Genomic DNA, 18,493 nt, shown 5'->3' with positions numbered 1-18,493 from the left:
AATGGTTTTATTGCTCACCAAAAATAATTAGAACTGAAATCCAGAGAAAATAATGAAATGTCAATGTCAAGATTTTGAAGTATTTTTTCCATCATGACAGATATATAAGCTAATAATTTGTGGAGGTTTTAATATACTTTGCTTTAAATAAAATGTTGAGATTAGGAAAAGAATAGAAGTTTTTGTCTCAACTGGTTGCCATGTAAGAGTAAAAAATTCCTTAGAGATAATTTAAATTGTTTTATTTTTGTACGGTTTGTTCGGTATCGCGGGAAACTGTCGTATCTATATTAACTTTTCTACTTGATATCCCGCGAGGGAGAATCCAAATAACCGATCACTGCTCATTACCAAATCGATTTTAATGTAATAATGAATCAATTACAACATTTTCACAGATAAGAAATTTTGTTCTAACTAAATAGTTTATTTAATGTTGGATTTTGAAGGCATCATAGAGAGTTTTTAAACATGTGTGTAAATAAAAAAAATAACATTATTGCAAGCTAATAACTCCTAAACTATTATATTTTACAGGCAACATTGAGCAAGCAAAAGAATACTTGCGGGCAGCCAAAGGTTTCGACGCAGTCATAGACGCAGCGAAAGGGGGGCTTGCCGTTGATTTGAAATCTCTCCCACTGCCTCCCACGGCCAAGAAACAGCTTGAACATACGTGAGTAACCTGTCTCTCTCTCTCTTCCTAGCTATGTATCCCACATGGTAGTAATCAGCTTTCCTGTTTAACCTTCCCCACTTCGCCCTGTCCACGACATCGGGCTCGGACTTGCACTCACTCATGTCTGTGACACATGCTGTCCTGCATGTCGGCGATGTCGCCGCACCGGATCCCTTTGTTTCGCATAATTATTGAAAGTCATAATGTAATGATAGTCATATTATCATTAGTCATAACTCTGAAACTGTTAACTTTTCTGGAACTTCCTTAGGTTATCCTTTAGATAGGTTAGGTTTGTTCTTTGGCAATCCTGAAAAGTTACGCGTTTCTGAGAAAAACCAAATTATAGCTAACGAAAATGCGGACAAACAATACATTATGACTTAAAACTTTATGGGAAATAATAGAGACCCCTCGCGCATGCCCAGGATTCCTCGTATCAAAGAAAATTTGAAATAGAAGTGAATTGTTGAAGAAAACTTTGTAGGCACAGTAAATTTACTGCCATCTTTCGACACATGATTAAATTTTTTTGAATGCCATTTGATTTTGATCCTTATTCTTTCACTGATATGTGTTAAATTTGTTAAATATCAAAAAGTGGCGAAAATAGAATTAAATTTGAACTTTCATAACCGGAGCCCGTAAATTTCATGCCGTTGACAGGAAAATGACGTCACGCTACATAGAGTATGATTCCAATTAGTATTTTCGTAATAAATTATCATTTGTCAACCTCTTTAGGTAACTAATACATATACTTGACAATCAGTATAGAAACGTCTAACTGACTTTCATTTTATTGTCACACAAATAAATAATAGATTATTAATTTATGAAATAATACATATTTTTGGTTTTTAACAGCGTAACAAGCTTTTATTCACGAGACAAGTATTTATTATGATACCCATCAATAAGTAAGTTATCTAAATTTGTAGTAACTCCCTGTATGTTAAATTACGTCATTTTTTGCGTCAACGGCATGAAAAGTACGGGCTCTGTTCATAACTGTCAATAGAGTCGAATATTATAACTGCCATAATTATTTGGCTTCGTATGCAGGATTATTTTTTATTCATGAACAACAATCATGGTACCTGAAGATAAAACTAATTAAAGCGATCAGCAAAACATTACCAGCGCGTGACGATAGTGTGATATTCTTTTATGTCGTGTTCCACTAAACCAAAAGTACATTGATTGAGCATGATGCGTAAAATCTTAGACAAATTCGTGCTTCGAATTTGATAGGTAAACGCGATGGCGCTGTACAGTTCCATACATTGTCAAAACTCTGATTGTCAAAAATCGCAGTACAGCGCCATCTTGTTTTGGATGTCAAAATAAGGAGCACGTTTCTTTTTCTTAAACGTTATGACTCTATAATAATCAATTCTCTTTGCTCTAAACTAATGAATGCTCTCAAAATAATGCAGCGTCAAACTTGGCTTTTGGGTGCAAATACATTTGAATTTGTACAAACGCCATCATTTCCGCCATTTCTTCGATGTTTTTTTTTCTGTAATGAATATTAAATAATTCATCTGACAACCGGTCTAGCCTAGTGGGTAGTAACCTGCCTATGAAGTTGATGGTCCCGGATTCGAATCCTGGTAAGGGCATTTATTTGTGTGATGAGCACGAATATTTGTTCCTGAGTCATGGCTGTTTTATATGTATTTATGTATTTATAATTGTCTAAGTACCCTCAACACAAGCTTTATTGAGCTTACTATGGGACTTAGTCAATTTGCGTAATAATGTCCTATAATATTTATTTATTTATTTTATATTTGTGTAGTTTCGACGTAGTAACAGCGGAGGACTGCACGCCGCCCGCCGCCGAGCCGCCGGCCGGCTCCGACGCCGCCGTGCTGGCGCGGCTGCAGCAGCAGCTCGCCGGCCAGCTGCAGCTGTGCCACGCCAGCCGCGACCACTACCGGGCCATGGGGAACATCGCCGAGATGAATAGGTTCGAGCATCTCGCCGTTACGGTCAAACAGGATTTGGATGTTGTAGTCGTTGCGAAAAGGTAAGGGTTAATCGACTTTATTTCTTTGTCGAACTAGGATGTCGAAATATCGAGAACAGTCCCGAAAGGAGGATGGGCGGATTTGTACGGACGCTGGCCCATGAACCGATAAGAAAAAGCGACTTACCATCGGAAAGGTTTTTTATTTACTCCATTTTTTTTGTATGGCGAAATTGAAATATCTAAATAAAAAGAAATTATAAAAAAACGTAAGAAAACGAATGACACACTAAAATATTGTGACACCAATTCATCGACACTAACAAAACCTTCATGATCTGCGACACAGGGATTTGGTCTCGAAAAAAAAAACTATATAGTCACGTTTCAAATCTTTACTATACTTTATATATAACTTTTTTGTCGCAAAGATTTGGGACCAGCCATAAGTAAAAGTTTTACAAAAATAGCCTATCCGGTGACATACCGCTTGCCCTTACTGGTCCAATGGGTCAACTAGCCCACCCTCCTTTGCTACGTATATTAATAAAAAGTAACTTGCTACTGCCAACTAGTTAACAGAAACTGTGCCAAACGAAGCGCGACAAACAGATCATTTCGAACGTGCACCTGACATTAAACCGATATCTGAATCATATATCAGTTAGCTCTCATTCGCACGGGAGTCTCGCTCGCACTAATACAAGTACGGACAAAATATGATTTCAATATCATTCAAATGCCGGTTTCATGTCAGGTCCACGTTCGAGTTGGCTGGTATATAACGTTGAGCATCACGCAGTCAGAATGAAACAGGATTTAGATGACATTGTCGCTGCCAAAAGGTAAGGGAAAATGGACTTTACCTCTTTGTAATACAATCGAGCTAGGAAAAAGATCTAAACCTCGAGAACAGCCTTAAAATTTGGTGTAAAAAGTAACATTCTATGCGACTACACAACTAGTAACGCGTCATCCAAATAAAGTACGGTCACTGTTCAAGGTTCTAGCTAATTTGGTTGCCAATACTAACGGTATGGAACGTCCAATGTAAAGTAAACCCTAAATGGCTCAACAATTAAAGTCCGCGACTGTACAAAAAGTACAGAAATACATTTAAAAATAGAAATGAATGTCATATACGAAGAAAAAATGACCAAAGCCTCGAGTGCCCAGGGCTGGAATAGAACCGGGCCGGCGGCGTGGCGTGTCATGGCATTTGACGACCGGTGTGGCCTAGTGGGTAGTGACCCTGCCTATGAAGCCGATGGCCTTGGGTTCCAATCCCATTTATTTGTATGACGAGCACAGATATTTGTACCTGAGTCATGAGTGTTTTCTATGTATGTAGGTATTTGTATATTATATATATCGTTATCTTAGTACCCGCAACACAAGCCTTACCGTGGGACTTAGTCAATTTGTGTAAGAATGTATAATATTAATTTATTTGTTCTACTAGAAATATATTTGTTTTTCAGTTTAAACCAAAACCCACCCAAATTCCACTACGAGTCCCGACAGTTCGCCGTGGTGCAATGCAATACGGACCTCAACGAGAATGACTTAGAGCTCACAATAGTCCGCGGGATCGCGTACAACGTCCCCAACCCTAAGGAAGTCGACACATATGTTAAGTTCGAGTTTCCCTACCCACAAGTAAGTAGATAGGTTTTTTTCACTATACAGGCTGAATTTTTAAAAATGTCAGTGAGGATTCCGTGACGTGAAAATGACCTCAATAATCGCCAGTACAGAGCCACCGAATTCACTTTTTCATACAATAGGGAATATGAGCCGGACCCGGGTACGTCCTTTGGACCCGGGTACGTCCTTAAACTACGTCCACAAGAGAGGTATGGGCATTGTGAATGTCATCTCGCTTTGTGTGGTAGGGCACAGCTAGTGGATGTCATTCCAGATCTAGAGCAGAGCCCAACTGGGGAAGTACCTCCACCCTACAGAAAACCGCAGCCAAATAACACTAGACCTTACTCATAGTGTTGTGTTCCTGCCGGTGAGTAAGGTTGCCAGAGCTCAACGAGGGTGGGAGGGGGTTAGGGTCGGCAACGCGCATGTAACTCCTCTGGAGTTGCAAGCGTACATAGGCTACGGATACTGCTTACCATCAGGCGGGCCGTATGCTTGTTTGCCACCGACGTAGTATAAAAAAAATATTATTGCAATTTTTTGCCGTCAGAGTGCAGCACTAGCACCTATCGTAAACCATAGAGTAACTTATAAGTACATACTGTGCCTTAAACAGTTTTTAGACAAGTTTTCACAGATAATAAAATATGACATTGATGCATCAAGGCAGTTTGTTTACAAAGAGCCTACCGGGAAACGTGAAATTCGAAATTTAGTTATCTGTCTTTATCACTCAAATATGCAAGAGTGATAGAGATGTTAGATAACGAAATTACGGTATTTTTTGTTTCGCGTTTCCTCGGATTGTGATGGATTGTGGTAGGGGCGCCCCCTACGCAGAGTTTCGCGTAATTGGCTACTTGACAGTTTTTTGTAAATAATGTCAAACGATCTTGATTTTCTTGGGGATCAAATGTCTATATTGGGACCGTGCGAAGTGCATGGTGGGGGTAAGCAAAGCGATCCCAGCGCATAAGATGGTAAAAATTTGAACTAACTGCGGATAGCGTCTTAAACATTTCGTACAATTATATGGCTCGAAATGAAACTTTGATTTACGATTACTCCTGAAATATTCATTTAAATTGTATGGTGTAAGGGACCATTGTAATCTGTATGAAATGCTTAATATAACTAACGTATTTATTTTGATAATTGTTAATAATGTATCCATGCAAATAGCTTTGCAAATGCCACATATTACGTGATCTTTTTCTAGAAATTAAGAATGGATATAGTAAGTTATCCTTAAAAGATAGACATTTAACATCGCGGACTTTTTTGTAGACCTATGAATGAGAAACAACCCCACCATACATTGTGTTGTTATAGCTCAAACGGATTAGGCAGCGTTTTCGATTAAAGCTCCTAGCCAGCGTGATTTTTTCCGAAAACATCGTTATATTTCAAACAATTTACACAGAACCTTAACAAGTTGTATACTTAAGCCTTCCTCAAGAATCACTCTATTGATAGATGAAAGTCGTATGAAAATCCGTTCAGTAGTTTTTAGTTTTGGAGTAGTTTTATAAGATGTAGTGAATTGACGTTTTCCCCTAGACTTGCGGACACTAGGTTGCGTGACAGTCGTGCACGCTCCCAATAGGACTCATGGCATTTAAGCAACACAAAGGTCAGAAATGAGAGTTAAAGTCTGACGCTCGCACTCGACGATTGAAACGTCTCTAACAAAATGATAATGTGATGTGACGTCACATTATATAAGTCTGTCCTAAATGTATGGAAGATCAAGAAAATTGCCATTTTGACCCTGAAATATTTCGTTTATGTGTATAGTTGTCATACAATTTATTTTTCAATAAAATGTAAGGAATCGATTGGTACCATTTTCCTCTCTATTTTTGAAAGACAAAAAAAAAATCTTTTTAGACTTTGGAGCCTTGTATTTTTTTATAATCTCAATATTTTTATTTTTATTCCACTTTTTTATAATGGATGGCTCATTTTCTATCCATTTAATTAAATTTTGTTATAATATTCAACATGTGTCAAGTACCCAATTCCTATCCTATTCCTCTTTATTGGAAAACCCATTATATTCAGTGGATGAATACATGGAATTAAAATTATAATAACTGTTTAACATTATAGTTTATGTAAAATTGATTTATGATGACATTTGTTCTAGACTGTTATTAATTATTACTGCTCTTAATTTTAATGACGATCATTATGTGATATCTACTAAATATTTAGTTTGACATGTATTCCATTATTTCTTTTTAGTTTCCTCTTTCCTTTGTTTCGATGTTTTTAATTTGACGGTAATTTCAATTTTCTATATAACTTCAACTTCAACATTTATTCAGCAAATAGGCCACAAGGGCACTTTTACACGTCAACATGGAATTTATATACAAACAAAAACAAGCACATCAACAATTAAGTATAAAATACAATTACAAAAAAATAACTAAAACAATAATAATAAAAAAAAACAAACATACAAAAAAAAATTAAAATTATTTAGAGGTGTAAATATCTCTAAATGTCAGAACTAAATGACTTTTATCAAATTATCCTTAGAGATGTATAGAGTCTCTAAGAGTCAAAATTCCGTTTAATTAAAACATTCATTAGGATAAAAGAAACATACGAGAACCGAATGAGGTGTCTCACTGTAATTATATACTCAATAAAGTTAGCTCAAACAGACCAGTCTCCAGAAACGGCACCCGTTCACGAGTATGACGCGTATCTCAGCCATCTATATGTTTGCATGCCAAATCATTGACGTTCATAATGCAAATTCATAAGAATAATTTATCGTTATGAAAATAAATAAATCTAAATGTAATATATCGATGAACGTGCCGCTTCAGGACGCGCCAGTAGTGGACAGGACGGCGCAGGTGAAGGACACGAACAACCCGGAGTACAACGCGGTGTTCCCACTCGCCATCCAGCGCGCGGCGCGCCCGTGTCTGCGCGTCTTCAAGCGGCACGGCGTCAAGTTCGAGGTCTACTCCAAGGGGTGAGTTCATTATCATACAACTAATAGATCTGGGGCCCATTTCTCGAACGGTATTACTCTAATATTATAACCCCCTTATTTAGAAACGTCTACTAAAGTTTTTTTTTTTATTAGGGACTTACTATCCTTAATGATTATGTCAGCCCCATCGTACCTTAATCAAGTCTACTAAAGTTAACAAGTTGCTAATAATCGTTTGTCCCTTTCCGACGTATTTGTATGATGGAAAAGGACAAACGATTATTAGCAGCTTGTTGACTTTAGTAGACGTTTATGAATGGGGGTTAGTGTTTTCCATGGTAACTCATACGACTTGACAGGCGTTCATTTCTCGAACGGAATTAGAATATAGTTATTTACGATACAAGTGCAGAAAATAGGAAAGTCGCAACGAGTGGTGATAAATTAAAACACAACCAAAGGGAGTGTTTTAATTCGACACAAGTTGCGGATTACCTATTCGCACGTGTATCGTACAACGTTTTACAGTACATATGGCTCTTTTCAAGTTTCGACATGTACACGGAAAGGTCGAAAAGTGCTCATTCCCGCACGCGTGCGAGAAAGTAGCACCAAATGTATTGTAAATGTAATTAGTTAACAAACTGTCAAGTCGTATGGGTTACCCTGGCAATACAATAATAATATTCAACTAATACCTTTCGAGAAATGGGCTCATTTCAATGGGTTCATGGAATAATAATATTAGTCTAATACCGATTGAGAAATGGGCCCCAGATGTCACTAGTCAAATTGGATAGCTTAACTTCAAACTCGGATATATCCAAATTTTAAAATTTAAGATTTTGGTATAAAAAGAGAAGGTAATAAGGTCGATAATGTAATAGAGGGTACAGTGGATTTATCTGAGTTGATTTATTCTGATAAAACCTTTTTGTAAATGGTTAATAAGGACGCCTTTTAAACGCTTCACATACTCTGCAACATAACTTAGGGTGGTATCCCACCTGTCCAATTTCTTAGTCCAATGTCCATTGCGTCTCACTCTCTCATCAAGCAAAATGTGAGTCACAAATATACATTTAGCCAGGAAATTGGACAGGTGACACCACCCTTAAACACAACGCGTTATTGCTGAAATATTGTTATGTAGCTCGCTTCTCAATCAATCACCTATTTTTTCGCTGTTTCTTGGTTTAACTTTCCCTCGAAATAAAAATCTTTAATAAATATATCTACGTCAAATAATTTTAACTGATTAGCTCCCGGTTCGCCGGATCCTTCTTTCGCCGGATTCTGGTTTCGCCGGATTCTTTTGGCTTACAGAAAATTAAACAAAACTATGGAAAAACAAATCGTGCCTATACCTTTATCTATTAAATAAAAGTACGCTGTTTCCTGGAAAATATAAATCCCACCGATTTCTAGGTAATTGTGGTGATGTCCTTTTGTGCAAAAACCATATAATAATAATTCATACAATAATAAAATATAACCACACGCTTTCTTTACCCTAACTGATTTTATTGCATATTAATATTTCCGACGAAATAAGAATCCGACGAAACAAGAATCTGCCAAAATAAGAATCCGACGAAACAAGAATCCTATGAAACAAGAATCTGACAAAATAAGAATCCGACGAAACAAGAATCCGTCGAAACAAGAATCCTATGAAACAAGAATCTGACAAAATAAGAATCCGACGAAACAAGAATCTGCCAAAATAAGAATCCGACGAAACAAGAATCCTATGAAACAAGAATCTGACAAAATAAGATTCCGACGAAACAAGAATCCGTCGAAACAAGAATCCTATGAAACAAGAATCTGACAAAATAAGAATCCGACGAAACAAGAATCCGTCGAAACAAGAATCCTATGAAACAAGAATCTGACAAAATAAGAATCCGACGAAACAAGAATCTGCCAAAATAAGAATCCGACGAAACAAGAATCCTATGAAACAAGAATCTGACAAAATAAGAATCCGACGAAACAAGAATCCGTCGAAACAAGAATCCTATGAAACAAGAATCTGACAAAATAAGAATCCGACGAAACAAGAATCCGTCGAAACAAGAATACGTCGAAACAAGAATCTGACAAAATAAGAATCCGACGAAACAAGAATCCGGCGAATCGGGAACTAACCTTTTAAACGAGAATTATTTAATGCCATGTATTTCGAGGGAACAAACTTTTAAAACATTAGTTATAAGATGTATGCGCCACGCCTAGCACCAGCAAGTGCCTTGTATGCCTACTTTATTTTCACGTTTCGCACAATATGTATGTCACATAACGGTTATGGCACACTACTAACACAACTTGGTGTTTCTTAAAAGTTACAAATCTTAGAAGTCCTACTTAAGAAGTTACAAGTAACAAGTGAAATCTGTACAACATTTATATTGATTGACAATTCCTTAAGGGTTTTTCGTTTAGAGTTATGGAACCCTAGAAAATAACCTAGTTAATGTAAATATACGTTATACGAGGACGTAAAGCGCCACTATTACAATGTTTAGAACTGCTTTACGTAAATATCGTGGTTGTTGAATAATGTCGATATCTTCCTAATAGATGTCGCTAGTAGTGAGTTCCACTCACGGACGTAGATAATAAGTTTTCACGATGAAAACCTTCATGGTTCCACTTATGTACATTTATTGTCCCTACTTATATTATCAATGTTAAAGTGTCTCTATTTGTTTGATATACTTTTACGTTTAAAATGCTGTATGGGGATAGTTCGCGTTCCAAGACTCCCAAAAAATGACATAGGATAGTTCTATAGATATTCTAATTAAAAATCTTAAGTCTCCTACTAGATGTCGCTAGTCGCCTCTAATTTTCTTATAATTATGTGTAAAGTTTTACACGAATTCGTGCTTCGAATGTGCTAATGCGCTATACGATTCCGTACATTGTGCGATCACTCTAGTTCATTGATTTTGTTGTGTAATCTTGCCTATAATTTGCGGCTTCGAAACTTCTATATTCTCCTACTAGATGTCGCTAGTGGTTGTCTCAACTCTGCTTCATCCAACAAAATGAGACCAAAAGATTTGTAAGTTATACGAAACGGAGTAAGTTCTCGGGCAGTTGGTAAAGGGCGCGCCGCAGCTGCGCGGCGTGCGGCGCTCACGGGCTCGTGTGTTGCAGCGGCTGGTTCTCGCGGGACGCGCTGCTGGGCGCCTGCGCGGTCAAGCTGGCGCCGCTCGAGACGCAGGTCACCATTCATGAGGCGTTTCCGGTCAGTGATATACCCCCTTATTTATAAAATTTTACGACTCTGAATTCGTTTAATTATGTTTTATCATTTTCTTGCAAATACATTAGTCAAAATGACAGATAAATATAAAATATAATGCGTTCATGAATAACGCCAATATAAAGCAACAATGAATTACAAGCTTTTATCAACGCAACGCGCATGTAACACCTCTGGAGTTGCAGGCGTACATAGGCTACGGAGACTGCTTATCATCAGGCGGGCCGTATGATTGTTTGCCACCGAGGTAGTATTAAAAAAAAATTACTTGCAGTGTTTGCATGATTATTTTCTCAGATCAAATCTTGCAAGCTAAATTAGACCCACTTCCCGTTATTCAATTGAGCTGAAACTTCCCATACATGTGTGAGTAGGGTGGCAATGCAATATTATGGTACCATCGAGCTGATCTCTAAATATCCTGATGTTGGACACAGGAGGTGGCCATAGGAACAAAACATTGCAAAACAATAGTGTCTGGGTTTGTTAGAATTGTGTTGAAAGAAAAGTACATTCAGCGATAAAAGCTTGTAATAAGAATGAAATTTGCGGCAAGAAACTTATTTTCAATTTACGGTAAACATAAAGTATGAACATAAAAAGTACTAATGTTTTATACGCGGCACACTAGATGGCGCTAGTAGCATCGTATTTTTACATACAACTTTTGTGATTTTTGTTGTTGTATAATGAAATGAATCGGATCTGTAAATGTAGACTATAAAATGTGAACTGTAGAGTGTAAATAATCCCTTACAATGTTAATATAGGAAAACAAATTCCTAAATTCATGAGAAATACGATAGGTTCCTACACTTACTACTAACGCCATCTAGCGAGCTGCATGCAGAACAGTAATTCTTATGACATAAATCAATTTCAGTATATAAAATTTAATGTGCGTTTATCTCCAGATGGCATATTTAATTGGTTAAGACATACAACGTTATTGCGTTGCGGCCCTTACCATCGGCATTTCAGAACCCGCCTCGTAAAGGCGGTGTATTGGATTCGGTCTTTTATAATTTGATTATTGGTGTGTTATTTTATATTCCACTTTCATAATCATATAATAAAAACATCAAGCTAAAAGTTTCTAAATATATAATTAGCATGGCGCTACGCGATACTACGTTAAGAAATAATAAATGAAGAATGAAATGATCCGTCACTACTACTAACGCCATCTATTAACTGTATAAATAACTTGATCATAAGATTTAATTTCGATTTACTTGGTATTTAAAGTATATTTTGTCTTTATAAATCAATTTATATTATTTAACAATTGTATTGTAATTCAATTACTCTAAAAACTCCTTTTAATATGGTGTTAAGTGAGAATTGTAATATCAATTCTGTGTTTTTTGGTTAATAATTTTAAAATTGAACTACTTTTATATGCTGCTCCAGTTAGATACGTGTTTTTCATTTAAACAGCTGATGAGTTTACATTTAACAGTGTTGATGAGTATTTAATTTTCGAATAAGTTAATTTCTATTTAGTAGTACTTTTATACCAATTTACCAATTTCCGTCCAATCCTTTTTTTATATAGGGCATTCTTACACAAATTGACTAAGCCCCACAGTAAGCTCTAGAAGGCTCGTGTTGTAGGTACTCAGACAACGATAAATATAATATATAAACACTTCAATACATAGAAAATACCCCATGACTCAGGAACTAAATATTCGTGCCCATCACAAGAATAAATGCCCTTACCGGGATTCGAACCCAAGCCCATCGGCTTCATAAGCAGGGCCACTACCCACTAGACCAGGCTGGTCGTAAACTTTATAATATTATCTTAACCTTTAAATATTATCTATAGTATCCTTGTCTCAGCTCATGGACGGGCGGCGGCCGGCCGGCGGCTCGCTGGAAGTGAAGCTGCGCGTGCGCACGCCGCTGCTGCAGCAACAGATACAGAGCACCACGCACCGCTGGCTCGTCATAGACAGCTAAGAATCATAGCGATAGAAATATATACCGCAGTGGTATACGAAATCAATGTAAATACCGCCTTAGAATGGTATTCCGCCTGTCCAATTTCTTGGTCCAATATGTATTTGGGGTCTCACATTTTTCTCAAGACAAAGGTGGAGGACCCGCGCGAATTCACTTTTCATTCATACAAACGTAGTCCTCATTTTCCTCCCTGGATATGAACAGTATTGAAAATATTTTGACACAATTTGTTGTATATCAACCACTTACGAATTTTCAATTATTATAAGGGTTAGAAGCATTTTTAAATTTTGTATGAAATCGGTTTTTGGCTAATATTTTTTACAATAATCAAAGAATCTTAAAAAGTCACACGTAGCATAGCAATGGTTAATATACATCAAATTATGTAAAAATATTTTCCATAATGTCAGTACCTAGAGAAAAAAATGGGGACTACATTTGTATGGAGAAGCTGCCGTCCCCTTTCCTCTTAATGAGAAAGTGAGACACAATGCACATTGGACTAAGAAATTGGATAGGCTGTATACCATCCTTAGACACATACCCCTTTATTCTTAAAAAGCGAACCTCTGTTCAATATATATATGTTTATACAAAAATGACACAACATAGAAATAAAGAACTTTCAACAGTTTGTTCGATTTGACGGAGGTGTATTAATAAAAAAACAAACATCCATACATAAATACATTCTCGACGTTGACGCTATAAACCTATATAGACGGGAAATAAAGCGTAACGCCATCTAGTGAAATCTACGAGAAATTGCGCTGTACTTATGTGTAAGAGGGAAGTATACTCGGCTATGCAAAAAGAGAAAATGTTTTTCCATTACTAACTTCCATTCTCCATGATTTTATAGCATGTTATTGACAAAATAAAAAACTAGGTTTATAGGTATTCCTTTTTTTCAAAATTTGCGAAACAAAAAAAAATAATTAAACCTATAAATCTAAAATATATTGACTGAAGCGATCGACATCAAAATCAAAGTGATTTGTTAAGATTTAGTTAGCGGGAAACCGTTTTCTCCCGAGATGGAATTTCATAGAAAAAATACCGTTATTTCGTTAGGATCACAAAGCTATTTTTCCCTTTTAATATGCGTTTATATGTGGTTTTGTGCGTGTGTCAGCGATTCAGATTTCAAATTTACGTGTTTGAAATTATAAATAACACGTTGTTGTCAGTTATCATACGCACAAAGCCAATATAAAGCGCCATCGGCAACAATGATAGACGCAACATTTACTTGCTTGGGCTAAGTAATATTAGTGCTAGTTAAAAATAAAGTGCTAAGTACTATTCAAAAAATAACTAAATATGTATACATATTAGTTCATTGTCCAGGGGTCCATTTCTCGAACGGTATTAGTCTAATATTATTAGTGTGTTGCTATGGCAACCGATACGTCTTGACATTTGGTGGACTAATAATATTAATCTAATACCGTTCGAGAAATGGGCCCCTGGTTACATTTGTAAATTTGGCGGTATGGACAGATAATTACTGTTTCGACTGCTATTTTCACGGAACCTTTTTTTTTTTAGTTTATTGTTGAAACAAAACTTTGAAATGTTTGTTTGGTGTATAATTGGTGTTTTTTTAGGCCAGTGTGATTCGTACTAATATATTCGTTGTATGATTTGAAATATAATTATTTGTTAGATCTGTTAACGCAAATGTAGCATGCTTAATGTAATATGCTAATATACTATACAGGTATCGTTATAAAGACCAATGACACGAAAAATATACATTTTTAGGGTTCCGTAGCCAAATGGCAAAAAACGGAACCCTTATAGATTCGTCATGTACGTCTGTCTGTCCGATTATGTCACTGCCACTTTTTGTTACCTCGTGTCCTGTTGGGAGAGTCAAAAATGGTCACAAAAATTTCAGCTTGGTCCATCTAAAGAAACAACTTGTCCGTAGGTAGTCACGGACTTAAATTGTTGAGCCATCTAGGTTTTTTTTTTAATTTATTTCAAAAAATACTTATGACTGTAGACAGTTTATTGGCGAATTGTGCGCTCTTAATTATTATTATAATGAATACTCTGTGTCTTATATTAGGTACCTACGGAGTATAAAACAAAGTTCATATAGTAGTTCACTTTACATTGGATATTTCATCCCGTCAGTATTGACAAACAAATTGGTTTGAACCCTAAATGGCTCAACAATTAAAGTCCGTGACTGTACAAGTACCCTAAAAATCGGATCACCTTTTATCTCTTATTGTAATAAATAATTCTTAATTACCGCGATTTGACTGTTCTATACATTAAAATAGTAATTTTGTATATAAAATTTGATCCCCCCCCCCTGATTACGCCCGTGACCACCCCACACTAGCGTCTCCCGAGCGTCGGCGTCTAGTCAACTCTATGGCTGTTGCTCGACGCAACGTTGGCGCTATGGAGGGTAGAGGTAAGGAGAACAATCTATGTGTATGAAAAGTGTCCATCATAAAACCTTAAATAGGTGGCGCTACGATACATCGCAAACAAATCTTTGACTTTGATAAAAAAATCAAATCACTGACAGCGCACTTCACTCCGTCAATAACGCCTAGGTTCTTAGCTACTCTAGCGCTACTATGGAGAGATTTGGAACATTATTTATAGCTGACAGCTGAACACTTTTGCAGTTCTGCCTAAGGAGATTCTGTTCCTTGCCTCTAGTTTCCATAGTCAATAACTTCTAAGTTCGTGTCAGGTCCTTGTGCTACCCTATATAGTGCCACCGGAGAGATTTCGAACTATTATTTACAGCTGCCAGCTGGACACTTTAGCAACAGTTGTCCCACAAAAAATTGTTCTCCTTACCTCTACCGTCCATAGTTGGCGCCACTGCGCAGCGACGCCATATTCCATAGCGCTGACTAAACTCTGACGCTCAAAATACACTAATGAAGGGTTTCCCTTATTACTATATGTTTAATTCGTGGTATAAAAAAAGTATATCGCTTTACAAGTGCCTCTATTTGCACCTCATGTAATTATTGTAAGATAATGTAAATGGGAAAATGTTATTATAATAAAAATGCATACCTTATTGAATTACAGTTTTATTTTACTATAAATGTCTTTCCTACTGGGTGTTCCAGACATTTGAGGCGTGCTCATGTTCGTATACAAAAATCTAACATAAATAAATATTATCGGACGTTATTACACAAATTAACTAAGTCCCACAGTAAGCTCAATAAGGCTTGTGTTGTGGGTAGACGACGATATATATAATATATAAATACTTGAATAGATAGAAAACACCCATGACTCCGGAACAAATGTTCATGCTCATCGCACAAATAAACGCCCTTCCCAGGATTTGAACCCGGAGCCATCGGCTTCATAGTCAGGCCTACCTACTAGGCCAGACATCGCCCTCGGAATACCAAACTGGCGTGAAGTGGCGCAGGATAGGGCAGAGTGGCGTTCTTTTGTGTCACATGCCAAGATCCTGTTTGGGTCACTTGAGCGAGTGAAGAAAATAAGTAAAAAGTAAAACTAAAATTAAAAAAACCCCCGACACAAAAAATAAAGTATAAAAACTAACAAATAGTATTTTAAACCTATTACAAATATTATGTAAGTTCAAATGTTTTTATATTCCAAGCGTCGTCGCGTCCCTCTCTTTTTGCGTCGGGGGTTCAAAACAAAGTCGAAAGAAGAAATATTACTACAATGTTTTCGTGTATTTCCCAAAGACAGACGCACTCACACATAAAAGATGAACATTAAACTTAGAAGAAAACTGCAATGTATGAATTTGACACACAGGTGGAAGTGTCTTTTAATTTAATCTACACTATATATACATATAAATTAATATTTATTTTGTTATAACATGACTAATTATTATGACGACAATGCATGTAAGATAAAACATCGATAAAGTAAACATAAGTTTTGTTTATCATATGGTTCAATCCTTGGACCTTGGTCCAAAAACAACCGAACGAAAAATTAATACAAACATCCAGTTACACAAAATATCGCATACATAAAAGAAATATATGCAAGCTTCCTATTAAAAACCAGTGTCAAAGTCAAGGGGAACTAGATTCTAATTCGAATCCAGTTATAACTGGTTTCCTAAATCTTATTTACAAACAAATATCGCCCAAATTAAAAAGACCTTTAGATTGACCTTAGTTCAAATCTTTCTAAGGCGAGTAAAACACATGTCAGACCAACTTGTATTGGTTGAGTTGCCACGTTATTCAATTGTTTGCAGACTATTGAATTTGAAATTCACGCCTTTAAATTATTCTCCAAGCAAATTTGAACCTTAAATGTTATAGATAAAGTATAGTTTTATTTAAACAAATTTACAGAATCTTTCACAGGTAGTTACTAAAAAATAATCTTTATTACTTTAGAGTTAGGATTGAAATTAAAATAAAGGTATTTTTTCGCACGTAGCAGATTTATCCAGTTCCGATCGTGGATGCGTGGTTATGTGATTAGGAAATGAGATGCTAAGTAGTTGTACAAGTAAATAGACACTTATATATTGACTGGTAGTAAATAAACCGTGTATATACTTCAAGGATACTAACGGTAGTGTTAGTTTAATCCATTTTTAACGGAAAGTTCCAACTGGTTGGATTATTGAATTTTGAGCGCTCGATTTCGTGTGGCTCCCGTCAATACTATCTCCACTATAGCACTTGAACCACCACCACCACCACCAGGGGGAGTAAACTAGAGCGTTCGGGGTTTCTCGGCTCCGTTCAGGTGGCGACTGACTTGTAACATTTGCTTGTAATGTATCATTCACGGCGATCGTTACAAGTCAGTCGCCACCTTTGTAACACTCAAAGGGATTCGCGTAAAAACCGACAGCCGAGTGGAGCACGCGGTGCTCGCGTCGAGCGGCTCGGCTCGCTGCACTGACTGTTGTAATGCTCGGGTTGTATCACGTTACATTACACCGAAATGTTACAAGTCAGTCGCCACCTTTCGGCTCAGCATTGCTCCGAGCAATTATTAGGGTTGGCACAACTTGACGTCCCTTTGCGTGCACAACCGATAACAACAACACAACATACAACATAACTAATAATAATAACCTAACCTAATTTCATAAAGGGATAGTTCAATACATTTATTTTCTGTATTTTATGCATATTGGGGTAACTCCACTGATGCCAGAAGAGTCCTCATAATTCAGAAGCGAGCAATTCGTACACTTGCTGGAGTAAAACACAGACACCCATGTAAAGAACTTTTTATTTCGGAACGCTTAATGAAATAATATTGCACAATTTTCTCGTGTAGATTGTCTGGGAAAACAACTGCGTAACACAGGTCGTCTTAGAACAGTTCCTCGTCGCTTGGTGCTTTCAAAAAGGAACCCACGAATAATCGGACCTACTTATTTCGAGCACCTACCTGCTGAGATAAGAAACGAGCAATGCGACGAAATATTCAGGCGTATATTGAGAAACCTTTTGTTGGAAAACCCTCTGTAAATGAGTTCATGGAATTGACATTTTGATTCAGAAATTGTTTTATTCTTATTGTTTTTTATTGACATTGTTTTCTTTATTATACAGATGATCCTTATTGGGAGATACTATTTCATTGTTTTTTATATTGTTGTGTGTTGACGATTCTTATTGGGAGATATTATTTGTGTTCTTTCATTAATTTATCGTTTTTATTTTTATTCTTCTTGTATTTTCGTAGGTTTTGACATTGTAAATTTAGATTTTGGATTTTGTAAGTATTCACCTACTTACTGTTATTCTAATTGTATTGACAATCCTTATTGGAGCTATAATTTTATTTCATTAGTATTGTTTTCCTTTATTTATTTTTGGTCTTAGGCTAGGTCATTTATAATATGAATATAAAAGTAAAATATAAAAACACTCACAAAACAATACAAAATATATATAAACACATTATAAAAAACCTAACCTAGGGTGCCGCCAGCAGCGGGGCAGGGCCCAAGCTGCCGGTGGT

The 18,493-nt window shown here is 36.5% G+C and overlaps 1 protein-coding gene across 2 annotated transcripts in view; it reads left to right on the top strand.

The window, feature by feature from the left end:
• LOC133518453 (coiled-coil and C2 domain-containing protein 1-like) overlaps positions 1 to 15,577 on the top strand; it is a 49,919-nt gene extending 34,342 nt beyond the window's left edge. The window contains exons 10-15 of one of the 2 annotated variants that reach the window (XM_061852144.1): positions 538 to 676; positions 2,484 to 2,714; positions 4,136 to 4,313; positions 7,148 to 7,299; positions 10,429 to 10,519; positions 12,386 to 15,577. In XM_061852144.1, the coding sequence (XP_061708128.1) occupies positions 538 to 676; positions 2,484 to 2,714; positions 4,136 to 4,313; positions 7,148 to 7,299; positions 10,429 to 10,519; positions 12,386 to 12,505 (911 nt within the window). In that variant the 3' untranslated portion in view covers positions 12,506 to 15,577. Of the gene's footprint in view, positions 1 to 537; positions 677 to 2,483; positions 2,715 to 4,135; positions 4,314 to 7,147; positions 7,300 to 10,389; positions 10,520 to 12,385 lie in introns of both variants that reach the window. The other variant, XM_061852143.1, reaches the window with a different exon arrangement.
• Positions 15,578 to 18,493: the final 2,916 nt, after the last annotated feature.

This window comes from Cydia pomonella, chromosome 5 (assembly GCF_033807575.1).
Source record: "Cydia pomonella isolate Wapato2018A chromosome 5, ilCydPomo1, whole genome shotgun sequence".
Classification (NCBI taxonomy): Eukaryota; Metazoa; Arthropoda; class Insecta; order Lepidoptera; family Tortricidae; genus Cydia; species Cydia pomonella.
This window is presented reverse-complemented; position numbering and strand designations above follow the sequence as displayed.